Here is a 19,217-nt window from a genome sequence, read left to right on the forward strand (position 1 = left end):
TCCTTACCTTACAACCGTTGGATACAGCTCAGCTGTATAAAGATAAGCAAGGGCAAATACTGATGCTACAGCAACTTTGACAACCAAGGCTACCACTGTTTTCAAAGTCTGGTGATTCTGGGGGAGGACACACACACACACACACACACACACACACAAAGAAAATATGAAATCATTAAAATCCCTTAAAACTTTCTTATTCCATTGGTATGTTTTACAACAACAGAGTTTTGACTTTCCTATAAGGATTTATTTTATAAACACTACTGATGGGCTGCAAAGGCTTTCTATCTTTGTGAGACCTAAAGGGAAAGTTTTAATGTGCCTAGCCCTAACCCCAGAAGCCCGTCAGGAAGAATACTTGGGGGTCAGACTCACCTGAGTGGTACTGCTTGCACCAGTCACTGACCAAGCAGAATGAAAGGTGGGTTTGGGGAAAATAAGCTGGGTTTATAAACTACCTCCAAACACAATTATGTAAAGGTGTCAACTATCTGTCTGTTTGTTGACACATCCCTGAAAACCTGTATCTCCAACCCATTGCCTGCCATCTCCAGAGTGTTCCACTCCCAGGGTGGCTCATGAAGACCTTCCGTGCTCTGCACTCTCCTCCTTCCCCTTCATCTGGTAGGTAGACATCAAGATGGCTCAGCGGGTAAGAGCCCCACCATGGTTAGAATGCCATTCCTAAAACATTACATGCACCACCTTTGGTGTGTGGAGTTATGGTGTGTGTGTGTGTGTGTGTGTGTGTGTGTGTGTGTGTGTGTGTGTGTGTGTGTTTAAGCATATATGTACAATATATTTACATAAAAGAAATGTGTTTTTTAAGATGATACCTTTGCCAGGAAATGGGATGCAAAGGCAGGCAGATCTCTGTGAGTTTGAGACCAGCCTGGTCTCCAGAGTTCCAGGACAGCCAGGGCTACATAGAAAAATCCCATCTTGAGAAGGAGGAGGAGGAGGAAGAGGAGGAGGAGGAGAAGCAACCATTATACTCTGTCTACATGTCTGAAGTGGTTTTATACTAAAAGGCTCTTTAAACGTCTTTCCATGAAACTGCCACAGCCATTCCATAAAGAAAAATTGACTCACCTGGGGCATCATCATGTAAGCGCCACAGGTGAGTGAGCACAACAGAAGGAAGAAGATCATGGTCTTTCTTCTGCCCACTACCTGCAACCAGATGCACATAAGGAAGTAGGCAGGAACTTCCAACGCACCTGTCAGGGAGCCAAGGAGCCCTCTGTAAGACTGCTGCCCAGACCCGCCATCACCCAGTGCATGCCACCGCCAGAAGGAGCCGTCAGCCCACCCCAGGCTGTCCCACACCTGTCGGAAAAAGGACTGACACACACACACATACAGAGAGAGAGAGAGAGAGAGAGAGAGAGAGAGAGAGAGAGAGAGAGAGAGAGAGAGAGAGAGAGAGAGAATACGATTTACCATGTTTTATCTCACTGGGGTGAGAAAAGAGTTTTTTGTGAAACCACTAGGCTGGCAGAAATCCACCAAAACCCTTTCTACTGTCCTAGGAGCGGAGCTCACTGGGACCCGCTGTGCTGCGTAAGGGTCTGGCCTCCTGAATGAGTGAAGAAAGTGCAGAGAACAGGACTTCTTGTGCTTGGCGGAACTGGAGGAGAGTGATTTGGGTGTGTAACTTCAAACAAATAAAACTGGAGGCCGTAGCCCATGGAGGCCCCACCCCCACCAAGCCAAACCAGACAGAAATCAGGCAGCCACCCTGATTTCTGCCATCTGTCTCTAACCGTAAAAGAAACATGGTGCCAGTTTCGAGTAGTTACTAGCATGAGGTGGTGAAAACAAAGCAGTCCACCACAGAAAAACCCACTTCAACACCTCCGCTCCTCCTAAAAGAACGTGGGCGTGACAGCCAATCAGAAAAAAGGCCAAGACACGCCCTCCTTCATGTTTTAAACTGTGCTGTCTCTCACTTCAAAACTAGTTTTGTAACACAGTGAACTTCTAAACTTAAAAAAAAAAGACGTGATTTAATTTTTTGACAGGATCGAAGTAGCAACTGAGCACATTGACTGGTGGCAGATCTTAATAGGTCTGTCTTTAACAGACAAGCTCTCATGCATCCGCGGGCTAGCCTCAAACTCACTGTCTACACAAGGATAAGAACGACCTCAGCTGGGCATGGTGGCGCACGCCTTTAATCCCAGTGCTCAGGGAGGCAGAGGCAGGAGAATCTCTGTGAGTTTGAGGGCAGCCTGGTCTACAAAGTGAGTCCAGGACAAGCAAGGCTACACAGAGAAACCCTGTCTCAAGAAACAAACAAACAAACAAAAAATTTAAAAGCAAAACCAGAATGACCTCAAATTTTTACTTCCTTGCCTCCACCTCCTGAGTGCTGAGATGGCAGGAGAAAGCCCCCAGGCCCTTACTCGTGCAGTGCTGGGCGTGGAACCCAGAGCTTCAGGTCGGCTTAGCAAGCACTCTGACAACCGCGCTATAGCCCGATCCCCATGTACTAGATTTTAAGCCTAACAGCCTCGATGGAGCAGGGTCTTTGTCTTGGATCTTTCTTTACTTGGCCAGAAGAGTGAGGGGGAAACCTGAGCACGTGAATCTTAAACCCCTTCGTGTAAAACCCCTGCCTTATAGAACCAAAGCTCGATTCTTAGACCCGGAGCACGCAGCTCTTGGATGCAGCTGTGTCTCAGGATGCCCTAGCCGCCTCCGTGTGCACTGTATCCCTGTACCCCACCTGGTTCTGCTACCGTTTGATGCTATTCATTTCTCAAACTGACTTAGGAAAAGGGGTGCAGTTTTCTTATAGACTCGTAACATCGCCCACAAATGTACTCCTTAAAAAAGTGACTTTTCTCATAATTCTTGCTGAGTGATAACAAACACACAAAAATAGATGTGTCATGAGGGTCCTTTGATGAGAAAGTCTGATGTCTACATAGAAAGATGCAGCAGGAGCTCTCTGAGGGTGGTATAGAAGGAAGCAGCCCACACAGAAACAGCCAGTGCACACCAGATGGGAAAATACAGTTTCCTAACGGCTACCTGCATTGCCTCTTCCTACCCATTTGGCTCACCTTTGATTGTCCTGAAAGTTACAACCTGCCTTATCTAAAGTCATTCTAACTTTTACTAAAGTTAAATAAACATGATAATATTCATAATAGGTGCACGTGATGAAGTTATTTTTACAAATTAAGGAAATTTGGAAGGCCTCAAGACATTGTATGTGTGTGTGTGTGTATGCATATACAGACTTACCCAGTACAGTGTGTCATAAAAGGATCTCATTCATGCCATGCATGGCACACTTAAATAGACATGCATAGAAAGAGAGAGGAGTACATACAACCAAACATTCTAGAAGTTACCTCTGGGAATAACTACAGGTTAAGGATGAAGGAAAGAAGCAAGCAAGGAAAATGGGGAATAAAAGAAAAGAGGAACTAAGCTCTTCTCATAACTCTTCTCATTTTTTCAGACAAACAGGACACATGTCCTACGGTGTTAACGACACTAAAAGATAGCACACTAATATGGTGACCAATGTTGTTGCTGGCTTCAAGAGATAATTTTAAAAAGTGCCAGAAACTTGACCTCCAGGGCCATAGGAAAGAATGTGTTCGCCACTTTACCCGCCAGGAAGAGAAACAGGTGCTCGTGCTCCCGCCTGTGGATAGCCTCCATGCTAAAGATGTAGTAGCCCAAATTTGCTGTGAACCAGATGAGCCAAATGGTGAGGGTCCTTTGTGCAACATCCCAGTTATGAAACAGATTGGATAGTCTGTGCCTCCTGAGGTCCTCGCGGTTTTTACCCTGCACACTATTCACGTCCAATGATAAAAGTTCTGCCAGGTCGCAGGAGTTGGACTGATTCCACCAAGCCATGGTGTCCACTATGCTTTGCGCTTCTTTGTACCTTCCTTCTGAGAGGAGCCAAAAAGGGCTCTCCGGAAGCAGCCAGCAGCACAGGATGAAAGGGACGGTGACCATCCATAGGATGATCTGATAGAGCCACCAGGTGTTGACCAAATAGCTCACCAAGGCCACCAACATCACTCCGATCACAAAGAAGGTGTGCAGGTGCATGGATGCCCATGTGCGAGACTTCTTGCCGATGAACTCCATCACATAGACAAACACAACCACAAAATAGCCACTGGCAGCCTGAAAGAAGACAGCAAGGGGACTCGGTGATTATGGTACAGTTGTGGACGAGGGATCTGAGCTCTCTGCAAGCTCATTTGAGTAAGAAGTATTCTTTCTTCTCCAAAGGGGGCCGCCCTTTTATCCCCCCTACTTCAATAACAAGCTTGAGAGGCTATGATTTGTGATAAAAGTATCAGATGCCTCCTTGTTTCATTTCTAATAAAGTTCCATCATAAGGCAAACTTAGTTCTCACTTCCTCCTGGCACACTTATCTGTGTATCTCTATATGCCACTGTTATACCCTGACTGCTGAACAGGGATGAGGCTCTTTGGAGACTAATAGGGAGAAAAGTAGACTTGGCTAAAAAAAAAAAACTTTGGTGGGCAACAATAATAAACTAATTGGATTTGATCAACTATTCTGTGCTCCAAAACAAATAAATAAATAATAAAATATTCTGCCGATAGAGTGGCAGAATTAGAGAAAATATGTGTAAGTCACACGTCTGGTAAGGGGTGATACAGAAAACTCCTAAAGTAAGACAAAACAAAACACAGAAAACCAATTCAGTTCAAACGCAGACAAATGAGTTAAGTAGGCACTTGGCAAAAGTTATCTAAGTGCCAAAAGCCCATGAGAAGGTATTTGACATCACTGTTAAGTCGATGTAGATCAGATCTACAGTGAAAAACCACCTTGCCTCCATTAAGATAGGGGCCGAGGGGCTAGAGAGACGGATTGCATTGGTGTCTCTTACAGAGGACTGGGGTCTGACTCCCAGGTCCACATGGCAGCTCACTAGCCTCCTTAACTCCAGTTTGTGGGATCTGATGCCCTCTTCTGGCCTTGGAGGGCATTGCACACATGTGGTATACAGCCGTGCAGAGACAAAACACCTATACACATAAAACTAAAATTGTGTTTCGAAGACATTTACTAAAAGAAAACAGAAAAGAAATGCTAGGGAGTGTAGAAATTGGGATCCTTGTGCATGTGTCATTAATAGGAATAATAAAATGGTACAACCTCTGTGGAAAGCGATATGGCAAATCCTCTAAAAATTAAAAATATATATATTAAAAGATCCAGTAATGACACTTCTTAGTATATAATCCCTCCAAAAATGAAAGGGGAGCAAGAGCTCAGAGAGGTGTTCATGCACCAACGTCAATAACAACAAATTCACAAGAGCTAAAATACAGAAGCCAGGTGTCCATCAACAGATAAATGAATAAGGGATATACTGGTCATTGGTTGTCCAGTCTCAAATACAAAAGAAACCCTGGTATACATTAAAGATGGGCTAACAGAGCAGGGTGCTGGTGGCACACACCTTTAATCCCAGCACTTAGAGGCAGGGGCAGGTGGATCTCTGTGAGTTCGAGGCCAGCCTGGTCTACAAAGTGAGTCCAGGACAGTCAAGACTACACAGAGAGATCCTGTCTCGAAAACAGAAAAGAAAAGAAAAGAAAAGAGCGAGCAAGCTATGGAGAGCAAGCCAGTAAGCAGCACCCCTCCATGGCCCCTGCATCAGCTCCTGTTTCTAGGATCCTGCCCTACTTTAGTTCCTGTCCTGACTTCCTTTTGGTGATGGACAGTAATGTGGAAGTGAAAGCTGAATAAATCATCTCTTCCCCAACTTGTTTTTTGGTCATGGTGTTTAGTTGCAGCAATAAAAACCCTAAGACAGTTAGGTTTTTGTTTTTGTTTTGGCTTTTGGTTTTGGGTTTGGTTTGGGTTGGTTTGGGTTGGTTTGGTTTGGGTTGGTTTGGATTGGTTTGGTTTGGGTTGGTTTGGGTTGGTTTGGGTTGGGTTGGGTTTGGTTGGGTTTGGTTGGGTTGGGTTGGTTTGGGTTGGGTTGGTTTGGGTTGGGTTGGGTTTGGTTTGGTTTGGTAGAAAGGGTTTGTTTTAGCTTACAATTCAAGGTTACAGTCCTTGGAACAGGGCAGTCACAGTGGAAGAAACTTAAAACAGCTAGTCACATCACATCCACAGTGAGGACCAGAAAGAAGCCAGTGCAAGTGTGCTCAGTTGCTTGCTATGAGCTTTGTCAACCTGACACCGTCTAGTATTGCTTGGCAAGGGCCCAGGGAGGGCTTGGTTTTGGGCATGGCTAACCATCGTCTTGATTCTGCTCATTGATGCAGGAAGACCTAGCCTAACAGTGGGCAGCGTCAATCCCTCCCCTTGGGCCCTGGGCTGACTGACCAAAAGAGAAGGCAAATGAAGGGTAGGTTTGTTGGTGTTGCTTTTATTTTTGATGCTCCGTGCCAGCTTCTGTCACTGTGGGAGCCCCCTCTCCACCTCACTGAGACTGCTGGCCATCAGGTAAGACAGGTGTCATTGCCTGGAGTTTATAGACTGTCAACTGTGGCTCAAAGGGACTAACCTGTGCTCAAAGGGGACAAAGTTGGTATTTGTACCTACTCCTACCCACAGCTCTCCCCTACTCTCTATTACCCACACAGGCTTTCTGTCTCCTTCTTATTCTGCATTAAGAATGACTCTATGAATGACTTTAACAATACCCCTTTACCTGTCTGGTGTGTGCATATGGGTTCCAACTAGATCAATACAATCACTGAGGAATAAAATAATGCCGTCTCAACTACAGGGTACAGGCCATGTGCCAAGCAAAGTCAAACAAGAGATTAGTAAGCAGCAATTTTTTTTTTCATTTTAATGAGTGCCATTCTAAACATAAAGTATTGATATTTACAGAAAGCCTTCTGTAGTGGACAAAGATTGGTCAGCCTACCATCTCTCTCAGCAGATTCTAAACAGACCAAAACAAAACAAAACAAAAAATTAAAGGCGTAAACGCGATGTACCATAAGCACAGTGACTCACCATGGCAAGGAAAAAGCGTGCAGCCATGAAGCTGAAATAATCAAACATAAAGACTGATGCTATTCCAAATAAGAACACGCAGAGGCTCGTACACCACAGGACCACTCGCCTTCCGTATCTGAAAGATAAGGAGCACAGTCAGAAACACCACCATTTAAGTGGCCTGTCCAGGTCATGAAAGACAGGTGTTGCCGACATTATGTATTTGATTTCTGATAGTCATCGACTTTGAACAAGTCATGAGTTAACACGCATCCTCAAGAGACCAGCCTTCGGTGGGGAGGCCTCCAGTTAATCTGCTAATATGCACACTGAACCACCATGCCGGGCCATCACCTTAGGACCGAGGGAAAAGGGAAAACTTGTCCCCTCCCGTCCACCTACTGTTGGCTTCTTTTCCCTGACAGCTGATCTCACCAATCAAGGTCGTGACAGCTCTTGCTAAAAAAGCTGATCCCTGAAGTTTGAGGGGTAGTTTTATGGCTAAGAGCACTGGCCACTTTTGCAGAAAGTGGTGATTTGCTTCTCAAAACACACACACACACAGTGGCTCACAGTTGTAACTCCGGTTGCAGGGGCTCTGACGCCATCTTCTGGCCTCTGTGGCACCAGGCATGCAGGCAAAACACTCATATGCATAAAATAAAAATAAATAAATCTTTCAGAACAAAACTGACATCTTGCTACCTTCTACTCCTGAGTAGTATCAGAGTTGAGGGGGGATTTCTTTTTTTTTTTTTTTAATTAATTTATTCTTGTTACATCTCAATGTTTATCCCATCCCTTGTATCCTCCCATTCCTCCCCCCCCCCCATTTTCCCATTATTCCCCTCCCCTATGACTGTTCCTGAGGGGGATTACCTCCCCCTATATATTCTCATAGGGTATCAAGTCTCTTCTTGGCTACTTGCTGTCCTTCCTCTGAGTGCCACCAGGTCTCCCCCTCCAGGGGACATGGTCAAATGTGAGGCACCAGAGTACGTGAGAAAGTCATATCACACTCTCCACTCAACTGTGGAGAATATTCTGACCATTGGCTAGATCTGGGAAGGGGTTTAAAGTTTACCTCCTGTATTGTCCTTGGCTGGTGCCTTAGTTTGAGCGGGACCCCTGGGCCCAAATCTGCCTATCATTTTGTTCTACTTGTAGATTTCTAGGACCCTCTGTATCCTTTTATTTTGCTATTCTCCCATGTGTCTCTCATTTAGAGTGAGGGGGGATTTCTTTAGGGGAAAAAAATCACTGCCATTCTTGACATTTTTATATGATTCAGATAATTTAAAACAAAGCCTTGCCCCATAAACACTTTGGTGGCTTTTAGTAGATTCACAGAGTTGTGTAACTACAGTCTCTGTCTTATTCTGAGACCTATACATCATCTCCCCAGAACTAAACTTAGGAGCCACCACCTCCCTTCCCTGTCCTCCTTGCCTCTGGAAACAAACAAACTGTTTTCTCTCGTTTGCCTGTCTCAGAAATTTTATATAAACAGAGTAGATGATATGTGGCCTTTTGTCCACCTCCTTTTACTTGGCATCATGTTCTCATGATTCACCTGTCACAGCCCGACTAGGCATTTCATTTCCTTTTTCATTGCTGAGTAATATTCCTCCAGGTTTTCTATTCCTCAGTGAACATACACTAGGGTTCTTTTAATGTTCGCAAACAAGATTTTGTGAGAGCTTGTTTTCAACTCTCCTGGGTTGATTGACTCTGACTTTTTGCAGAACTGCTAAACTGTGCAATCTAAGATGGCTGCCCCCTGGTTTTATCACCTCACTAGCAATGAAAGTCATAGTCTTTCCACATCCTCACCAGTACCTTCAGGTTACCTGTAGCCATCCCAGTGAGTATGAATCAATATCTCACTATGTCCCTGAGTTACATTTTTCAAGTGATTCATGATACCGGGAACCTTTTCAAGTGACTATTGGCTGTCTGGACTTATTCTTAAGGGAACATCAGTCAGCGTCTCTTGTGTGGTTTTGTTTTGTTGGTTTGGTTTGATTTGGTTTTGTTTGTTTGTTTGGTTGGTTGTTGTTGTTGTTGTTGTAATGGTGGTGGGGTTTTTTCCAAGACAAGGTTTCTCTGTGTAGCCATGGCTGTCCTGGACTCACTTTGTATACCAGGCTGGCCTCAAACCCACAGAGACCCGCCTGCTTCTGCCTCCCGAGTGCTTGAATTGAAGGTGTGCGGCATCACACCCTGCTTCTTGTATAGTTTTTAATTAATTTGGTTTTTTAAATGTTCAGTTTTTAGAGTTATGTGTCTTTTCTGAGTGTGGCGGCACACACCTTTAATCTCAGTACTTGGGAGGCAGAGGTATGTGGACCCCCTTGAGAGTTCAAAGCCAATCTGGTCCACATAGTGAGTTCCAGAACAGCCAGGGCTATGCAAGGAAACTCTTGCTTCGACCTCTACCCCCGCCCCCAAAATAGTTATGTATATTTTGGATGCAAAATTCTTGGCAGATATATGATTTGAAAATAGACTTCTCCCTGTGAGTGATCCTTGACAAATTGTTTTAAGGAGATCGATATAACATGGATGGATAGATTCTACCCAGTAGGTTTACTTGGGACCGAAAAGGGACTGTTGTAGCCACATTCTTTGCCTTAGGGTTACTACTGCTGCAATGAAATGCCGTGACTAAAAAGCAAGTTGGGGAGGAAAAGGTTTATTTGGCTCACACTTCTATATCACAGTTCATCATCACAGGAAGGCAGGACAGGAACTCAAGCAGGGCAGGAACTAAGAGGCAGGAGCTGGTGCAGAGGCCATGGAGAGGTGCTGCTTACTGGCTTGCTCCTCATGGCTTACTCAGCCTGCTTTCTTAGAACCCAGGACCACCAGCCCAGGGCTGGACATCTACATCAATCACTAATTAAGAAAATGTCCTACAGCCAGATCTTATGGAGGCATTTTCTCAACTCTAGTTTGTGTCAAGTTGACACAAAACTAGCCAGGACAATTGGCCCCTTGTCAACTTGACACACAAACACATCACTGTTAAGCCACAACCCTTCCTTTCTTATTTTTCCCCAAGATCTCACATTAATATGAACATTACAATATAAAATATTCTAAGTTGTAAAAGTCCCACAGTCTTTAAAAATTCAATCTTTTTAAAGTCCAAAGCCTTTTAAGATTCAACTTTGGGCTGGAGTCTTTTGCTGGAACCGGGCTGCACATTCACCAATGGCTTCTCCTGTCCTCTCACAATGCCAAGCATCAGCTGCCCTCCATGACTCCTTTATGCCTTCAAAACCAGTCCCACCTGGGTGACTCTTATCATACCAACTTCAGCTGCCAGGAAGAAGTACAACCTTGGCTACCTCCAGAACACAGCTTCCCTGTGCTGACTCTCAGAAAACACTTACCAGAAGATTTCACCTCGATGATGTTGGTCTCTTCTTCCTCCTCCTCCTCCTCCTCCTCTCTTCTTCTTCTTCCTCTTCCTCTTCCTCTTCCTCCTCCTCCCTCCTCCCCCCTCCTCCTCCTCCTCCTCCTCCTCCTCCTCCTCCTCCTCCTTCTTCTTCTTCTTCTTCTTCTTCTTCTTCTTCTTCTTCTTCTTCTTCAAGATTTCGTTAGTGCTCTGCCTGCATGTACATCTGCATGCCAGAAGAGGGCACCAGATCTCACTATAGATGGTGGTGAGCCACCATGTGGTTGCTGAGAATTGAACTCATGACCTTTGGAAGAGCAGACTGTGCTCTTAACCTCTGAGCCATCTCTCCTTAATCACTGCTAAATTCTCAGGGCCAGCCAACCAGTATCGAGTATACCAGCAAAGCAAATGCCTCATTTCAGTGTTTCTGGTATCTCATTAATCACTCCAGCTAACCAGAACCCCAGAATCTTAATTCAAAATGACAAAGGGCCCCATGGAGTCTTTAAACTTCCCTTTGAAAGTTCAAAAGCCAGGCCTCCATCATCTGCATCGCCTCCAACATTCTTATCTTCCAAGCTTCTACAGAGCAGCTCACCAAGCATTAAACACTCAATGGCTTCTCTTGCGCCAGTGTTCCTAAGTCTTTCCACAACTCTCCCAAGAAAACACAGTCTGTCACAACAGTACCTCGAAACCCTGGTACCAACTTGTCTTAGGAAGGGTTCTGGTTGATGCAATTAAACACCATGACCAAAAAGCAAGCCGAGGATGGAAGGGTTTATTTGGCTCACACTTCCACATCACAGCTCATCATCACAGGAATCCAGGACAGGAACTCAAACAGGGCAGGAACCTGGAGGCAGGAGCTGATGCAAAGGCCATGGAGGGACGCTGCTGGCCATGCTCCTGAGTGCTCCTCTGCCCCATCAGACAGCAACATGAACATTGCTGGAAGCTGTTTTAACTATTGCTGATGAAGCTCTTTTGCCATACCCACGTCTTCACATTCGGCAGGAGGCCAACGCCACTGAATGACCGCAGACCATCAAAGAGGAAGCCTACCTACCTGCACAGCCTGCATCTTCCCAGCTCCTCTAAGGCCTTAATCCACCTGCCTCTTCTTCTTTTCCCTCTCTTCTAGCTCCGTCCTTGCAGCTTGAACCTCATACACCCTAAATGATAACTTCTCATGAACTCACGGCGTCTTCAGTCACCTTGCACTTACTTCATCGGCAGACGTCACAGATGGATGCGACTACCAGCTACATGTCTTCCCTCCCTAGTCACCCTCCTCCATAATATAGTTGTATTAGTTCTGACTATCCCATCCTTATCTTTTGCATAAGCTTGTTCAAAGTACCTAGACATGCGCTTCTCTCTCACCTAGTATTTTCTGGAGTGTTTGGCAGCATCACCCACTGTCCAGGCTTCTAAACCTTAACACACACACACACACACACACACACACACACACACAGGCACACACGCTCATGCACACACACAGAGACACGCACATGCGCACACACGCGTACACAGCAGCCTCCCCCGCTTCTTGCATATTCATCTCTATATTACCTCAGTTCCAAAAGGCCTTCCAGGTGTGCCTTCGTCTTTCCCTGTCCGCGATCCCTGCTTTCCCTCAGCCCTCCCCTGCTTACGCCATTCACTCCCCCTGGGCTTTCTCGCCTCCCACCACTACACGACCCACATTCCCTACAAAGAAGCCAATGCTGGCGCCACTTCGGTGTCTGCTCATTTCCTTTCTCGGTTCCTCTCTGGTGCCGTTCGAACCTTCCTTGAACCCTCCAGACACAGAGAGCGGAACTCGATTTGCTTTGAGTTAGCATCTTTTGTTCTCTGGTGCAGATTTTTAAGCACTCAGTATACAGAGCAAAGGCATTTGGGCGCATTTGCTTAGTGCACCAATTGCATCTTCTGGAAATGCGTTTAGCTTCGGCATCAAGCCGCAAGCACATTGCAACAGAAAGCCTAGATAATACTTAGCGCGCCCATCTGGCTCACCCTGTTCTCAACCACAGGTACAGCACCTGCCACACAAAGCCTTGCCACTTCTCTTCAGACGTATTTCACAGCTATACCCCAGAGGCAAGGGTTTCGGGTCTCAGTCCCCAGTGCCCCAAACACACTGTATGGCCACAGCTGTGAAGACTATGTTCCTCCCTATGTTTTCGCAGAAGCGTTTAAAAGAGAGAGCTCTGTGTCTACTGCGAGATGAGGTTCGCTTTCTTTTAAAACTTCACGTTTGTTTTCGTGTGAACGCTTAAAATTATGGCTGTTCTGTGATTCGCACGATGGTAGGCACTCCAAAATTAATGTTGAGATACACCACCCCCAAAGGCCCAAGAGGATCATGCCATGAGGACTCCCCCTCCTGAATGGAATGAGACCCTTATAAAAGGGCAAATTCTTTGACAGGACAGTGCTACTGTCCTCCCATCCCTCCCCCTGTGTGAGGCCATTGTATGAATCGCTGGAGGCCACAGCAACAAGGCAGCATCTTGGAAGCAGAGAGCGACCCTCAGCAGTCAGTTCTGCGGATGCCTCTTATCTCAGGGTTCCAGTCCTCAGGGGTGAGAAATAAACTCCTGCTATGATAGCACAAACAGACTACAACAAGCCAGCTAATCAGATGTCCATACTTATAGACATTATGGCCTAAGGGTCAGCCAGCTCTCTTTAGAGTCAAATCTGTTTAAAGATAAAGACAGGAATAACTATTATCCACCAAGTGGCTATATGCCGGAAGTAGCTCCTTCTGCACTACTTTTGTTTTTGTTGGGTTTTTTGTTTGTTTGGTTGGTTTGTTTTGTTTATTCTTTTTGTTTTGTTTTGGGTTTTGTTGTTGTTGTTTGTTTGTTTGTTGTTTTTTGAGACAGGGTTTCTCTGTGTATCCTTGGCTGTCCTGAACTTGCTTTGTAGACCAGGCTGGCCTCGAACTCACAGAGATCTGCCTGTCTCTGCCTCCCAAGTGCCGGAATTAAAGGCGTGCGCCACCACCGCCCTGCCTCTGCACTCTGCACTTCTCTTTTCAAGAAAGCTGATGGGGGGGGGGGCGGGGCTGGAGACACAGTTCAAAAGTTAAGAGCACTGGCTGCTCTTCCAGAGGTTCTGAGTTCAATTCCCAGTAACCACATAGTAGCTTACAACCATCTATAATATGATTTAATGCCCTCTTCTGGCATGCAGGTATATATGCAGGCAGAACACTATATATATAATAAATAAATCTTTAAAAAAGAAAGAAAGAAAGTGTCTGGGGTATGATTATGTGGTGTCATCAGCTTATAAACTAGCATTCTGAAACAGAAGGGTCAGTTTTCCCAGAAAGCATAGCTAAGAGGCAGAGCAAACAGCGGCAAAGCCCACGCAGGCTGCTCAGCCAGTCAGCTTGCCACCAAGTCACTCTGCATTACCTAAACAATGATCAACGAGAGGGTACATGTTAGACAGCAAGTATGAAAATAACTGAAGCTTTGGGCATAGTGCTCTGCTCTGCCTGGAAACTCATACAAGAAAACTGAATCCTACCCCCATGCAACGGGGCTAAATAATGCATTTTTTACCTGTCAGAAAGGGAGCCGAAAGTAATGGCTCCCAGCAGCACGCCAAATATAAACAGGGGCTGGATCATGTTTGCATACCATTTCTGGTCGCAGACTAGGTTCAGATTTTTTATCACAGAATTCCTCCATTTGCTTTGGTCATATACGTAGCCATCAGAGCAAGGACTGTCGCGCTTGTAGCCACTGTACTCGTAGCCCAAATGAGACGTGTTCTCCCGCCAGGTCCTGCTACATCTTTTGAGCTCCCAGATCTCCCCATCCTGCAGCTCCACTGTAATGTGATCTTTCTGGTCTGGGGACCGTAGGGCTAGTATGTCCTCCAGCCTCCAAGCAGATACGTTGTGGAAAATAGCCATCCGCACGTTGCCTGGGGGCCTGCAGGCATACTCAGGGATAACCGTCATAAACGCAGAAGACAAGTAGTGGATACCACAAGAGATGCACTGGTAGGCACATGCAAGATACAGGGCAACTTGGAACCTGTAAAGAGAGGAAAGAGTTAGCCATGCTATCTGGCCTATCAATGAGGGAAGAAAATCACAAGTAAATATGAAGGGTCCCCCTCAGATTGACCTTAACACACTTACGTACATATACATGGCTAAGTACAGAAATAATTATAGGTACTTCTCTCTCATATATGTGTGTATTTTCAAGTATATGCACTAAATTTTAGTTCCATACACATCTCATTAGTCATTTCAACATACAAGTTTGCAAGCTAGTTCAAGTTTATTGAGTGAACATTTGCTGAGCAAGTAAGTCATGAGAAAGATTGGAAAGCCAATTTTACTATTACAGAACACTTCATATTTACCACTTTTAAAAAACCGAACATGAGAGCATCTCTACTTTTCAACAGGCGATTAGAGGACCAAGTGTCACCATTTACCCTTGAAAGTAATAAAACCAGTCGGGCTTGGTGACACAGGCCTTTAAATCCCAGCAATCGGGAGACAGAGGCTGGCAAGATCTTCGTGAGTTCAAGGCCTGCCTGGTCTACAAAGTGAGTGCAGGATCTTGATGAAAGAAAGAAAAAGAGAAAGAAAACCTGCTCTCGCTATGACCAGAAGTCAGTATCAATGGTCCCAAATGTAAATTTATCCATTTTTCCTCTAACTGCAAAACACCGAGAGTTTGGCTGGTCGTCAGCAAGGAAGTGGTTAACAGGCAGCACACACTGACAGCCTGGGAGATGCAGAATCCAGTGGTGTGGAGTTGTTACTCAAAAAAGAGCTGCCACGGTGTACAAGTGTGCGTCATTTGGAAACAGGAACTCTCGAATTGGAAAATGCTTACATTATATTGGCCTGTAGGAGTGTCTAAGGTGAGTTTTCTTCGTTTGACTGATGTTGTAGGGCCCAGCTCACTATAGGCAGTGCCATCCCTGGGCAGGTGGTTCTGGGGAATGTAAGCAAGCAGACCAAGCAAACCATGAAAAAGCAAGCCAGGGAGCAGCATCCCTCCATGGCGTCTGCTTCAGTTCCTGCCTTCAGGTTCCTGCCTCCAGGTTCCTGCCTCCAGGTTCCTGTCTCCAGGTTCCTGCCTCGAGTTCCTGGCTTCCCTCAGTGGACTATGACCCAAGCAAGATATGGAAACCAAATAAAGCTGTTCCTCCCCAGGCTGGCTTTGGTCGCTATTTTGACCATTGCGATAGTAGAGCAATCAGATACGCTGTTTACCTACAGCCTTTGGGATTGCCCCTAAGTAGCCTGGTCCTAAGGAGTGGCTCTGCATGAGACCTCATATGCCCACATCTCAAAGGTAACTCACACAGTGCTTCCTTTCCCTAGCAACGCCCACTGAGACAAGAGGGGCTACCAGGGCTTGCCGTATACTGTGTTCACCAGTGTCCAGTAGGAAACTCAGTGGCCACACACAGCCTCCTTTTCTATCTGTAAATAGTAAGGATGTGTTTCCCTAGAAATATGTACAATGTTATGTTTTTGTGGCATAGTTAAATTTAGGGGCCAGGGTGAGATGACTCAATTGGTAAAGTGCCTGTCACACTAGCATGAGGACCTGAGTTCGGATCCCCAGCACTCACTTAAGAAGCCAGGTGAGGCAGCAAGTACCTGTAACTCCAGTGTTGGTGAGTAAACAGCAGGACCCCTGAGGCTTTGCTGACCTTGCTCAGCCTCTAATGATATATATATATATATACACACACAAACACAAATACATATATACACATGTGTGTGTGTGTATGTGTGTGTGTGTGCGCGTAATCAAAAAGGGTTTTTTTTTTCTTGAGATGGGTTTCTCTGTGTAGCCTTGGCTGTCCTGGACTCACTTTGTAGACTGGGCTGACCTCCAACTCAGAGATAGACCTGCCTCTGCCTCCCTGAGAGCTGGGATTAAAGGCATGCCCCACCATGCCCAGCTATAATTAAATTGTTTAAATAATAAAAGAGAGAACCACTAAGGTAGACCTCCAACAGCTGACCTCTGGTCCCCACATGCATGTGCACACACAAGCACATCCATGTTTATACCATACATACACAAAAATAAAGTTAGCTTTAAAACAACAAAAGAGGGCTGAGAGATGGCTCAGAGGTTAAAAGCACTGGCTGCTCTTCCAAAGGTCATGAGTTCAATTCCCAGCAACCACATGGTGGCTCACAACCATCTAGAATGAGATCTGGTGCCCTCTTCTGGTGTGTAGGCACACATGCAGGCAGAACACTCTATACATAGTAAATAAATATCTTTTTAAAACCTCAAAACAACAACAAAAGGGCCAACTAAAATAAATGCAGAAAACCTGACATGACATCCAATGGCAGCACTGACCTCACTTTCTGCTGGAGGCATTTGGCCCTTTACCACTCGCAAGCTGCTTCCCAAGTCAGCCCTGCTCACCTTCATGGGAACTCCAGGAACTAGAGCAAGCCAGAACGTAGTGATGTAGTGAGAATTTACTAGATGGTGAGAGTGTTGTTTTCATCATGGTGGCCAGCTACAAGTCATTTCTACAAACGCATTGAGCCCTTCTCTCCCTGCCAGGGAGCAGCAGTGTCTGACAGTGAGGACAGTGGGAATAATTGCTTGCGGGGGGGGGAGGGGTTGGCTGGGGACAGCAGCACTGCCCCTGCATGGTCCCTGGGGAGCTCAGTGTACAGATTCCATTCTGAACAGACTCTCCTCCCGCCCCCCCCCTCTGTAGTCCAGACTTGCCTAGAATTCACTGTAGAGGCAAGGCTGGCCTCAAATCAGTCTCCTGCCTCAGCATCCTAAGTGCTGGGTTTATAGGCACGAGCCACCATACCTGGCTATAGAATGATTTCTACCTAGAATCCTAACTAAACATAAACACTACTACCATGATTGCTTTAGTTAGCTCCTTAAATATAAGTAGAAAATGAGACATTATTACTGCCTGTCTTGTAGAACTACTGTGAAGATAAGAGTATCTATAGAAACCTCAGATAACATTTTTAAAAGATTTATTTATTATATCTACAATGTTGTGTTTGCATGTACAATTACACACCTGTAGAGGGCACCAGATCTCATTACAGATGGTTGTGGTTGCTGGGATTTGAACTCAGGACCTCTGAAAGAGCATCCAGTGCTCTTAACCTCTGACCCATCTCTCCAGCCCCTCAGATAACCTTTCCTTTTTGTTGCTTCTTTCTTTCTTTCCTTCTTTCTTTCTTTCTTTCTTTCTTTCTTTCTTTCTTTCTTTCTATGACATCTTCCTATGTAACCCATGCTGGCCTGGAGCTTTCTGTTGGTTTCTGCTCTGTTGTGGCCCACTTCTGACTATAATAAATGTTTCTACAGTTATTTGTAAACACCCAAGGTACATTATTAGCCCCACTTTACAGATGGGGAAGTGGGAAGCGTAACATTCAGGCCCATTGTAGTCCATATGTGAGAGCAATCCCTTTATCTCCTTATTACTCTGCTGGGTCTCTGACCCTACCAGCCTCCATTTCCCAGTCATTCAAAGAAAGATTCCACACAGATGTGTGTGAGCTCCCTAACACAGAGTACCTTGGCACATGGTGGGTATCTCTATGACAACAAATGCCATCAGGCAAGAGAACCACCCAGACCCAGCGGGAAAAGCTACTGGGGTGCACATAGGTAGTCATCCTGGACGCTGGAAGAGAAGGCAGTTGGGATGGCAGTTTTCTACACTTGTGACCACGCCTCCCAATTGTAGCCTTCTTTTTTCCAGTCGATAGCCTAAAGAGCGCCCCAAGTCCCACCTGTCCCAAAGGGACACAGCTACTGCCTGTACTCATCAATCCAAGCAGACCCCACATGTGGCCGGAGGCCCAAAGGACAAGCCAGGCCATGGCTAGCCTTCTGTACGCACCAGGCAAAAGAGGGCATGAGACGCTGTGGAACCTAGCCCAACCGACAGAAACAGACACCCCAGTGCCTCCATCGCGTGCCGTCGTACTCTGCCCCCCGCCAGGGCCTCCTCTACCTCCCTACCTGCCGAAGTGTCCCACGTGGTCAAAAATCAACTCCATTTTGCAGGACTCCATGTCTTTGTGGAGGAGAGCACCCGCCCTGCCGTCCGCGCCCAGGGATGCCCCTGTCAAAGTGGCCTCCCACCTTCCTTCCCAGCAGCCTGTGCGTCTCGAGTGGCGGCGCGGGGCACACCCTGCTGCTCCGTCTCACGTGCCTTCAACCCCTCCTGGACGACTTCCCACACCCTCCGTACGGCCCCAGCGTCCCTTGGATCCAGGGAAGTGTCAGCATTTCTATAAATTTTGGAAATGCAGAACCCCTGGGTTGGCCTTGGGACGGAGGTCAAGGGCATCTTCAGCAGGACATGACCTTGCTTCCTAAATGTTCATGTATAAGAATCCACTGTATAGTGGGTTTCAAGTGCACATTTATTTCTGGACTCCAATAGCAGGGATTCAGAAGGCCTGGAGTGGAATTAGGGATGATTTGGGGGGGGGGGGGGGAGTTAACTGGGTTTTGTTTGTTTATAGGTCTATTTATGTATCTATGTATCTGTTGTTCTGTTTTATATCAAACAAACAACATAACAGTATCTAGTTATGTAGCCTAGCTGGCCTGTCAAACTCAGGAATCTCTTACCTCTGTCTGCTTCGCCCACCCTTCACCCCACAACCCTGCCCTTGGACGTTAGGACTGCAGACTAACTTGGCTTTTACACCCTTTGCTTTCAACATTCTGGCTGGGCGGTGGTGGCACTCACCTTTAATCCCAGCACTTCAGGCCGATCTCTCTGAGTTCCAGGCCAGCCTGGTC

The 19,217-nt window shown here is 46.0% G+C and overlaps 1 protein-coding gene across 1 annotated transcript in view; it reads right to left on the reverse strand.

Moving 5' to 3' along the window:
- The window catches only part of Slc22a16 (solute carrier family 22 member 16), a 34,038-nt gene extending 15,560 nt beyond the window's left edge, over positions 1-18,478 (reverse strand). Inside the window, exons 1-6 of the mRNA XM_051164064.1 lie at positions 18,426-18,478; positions 13,974-14,453; positions 6,999-7,116; positions 3,633-4,164; positions 1,096-1,223; positions 8-117 (exon numbers count right to left, since the gene is read on the reverse strand). Coding sequence (XP_051020021.1) covers positions 8-117; positions 1,096-1,223; positions 3,633-4,164; positions 6,999-7,116; positions 13,974-14,453; positions 18,426-18,478 — 1,421 coding nt within the window. The remainder of the gene's footprint in view (positions 1-7; positions 118-1,095; positions 1,224-3,632; positions 4,165-6,998; positions 7,117-13,973; positions 14,454-18,425) is intronic.
- Between the last annotated feature and the right edge of the window lie 739 nt (positions 18,479-19,217).

This window comes from Acomys russatus, chromosome 21, assembly GCF_903995435.1.
Source record: "Acomys russatus chromosome 21, mAcoRus1.1, whole genome shotgun sequence".
NCBI lineage: Eukaryota > Metazoa > Chordata > Mammalia > Rodentia > Muridae > Acomys > Acomys russatus.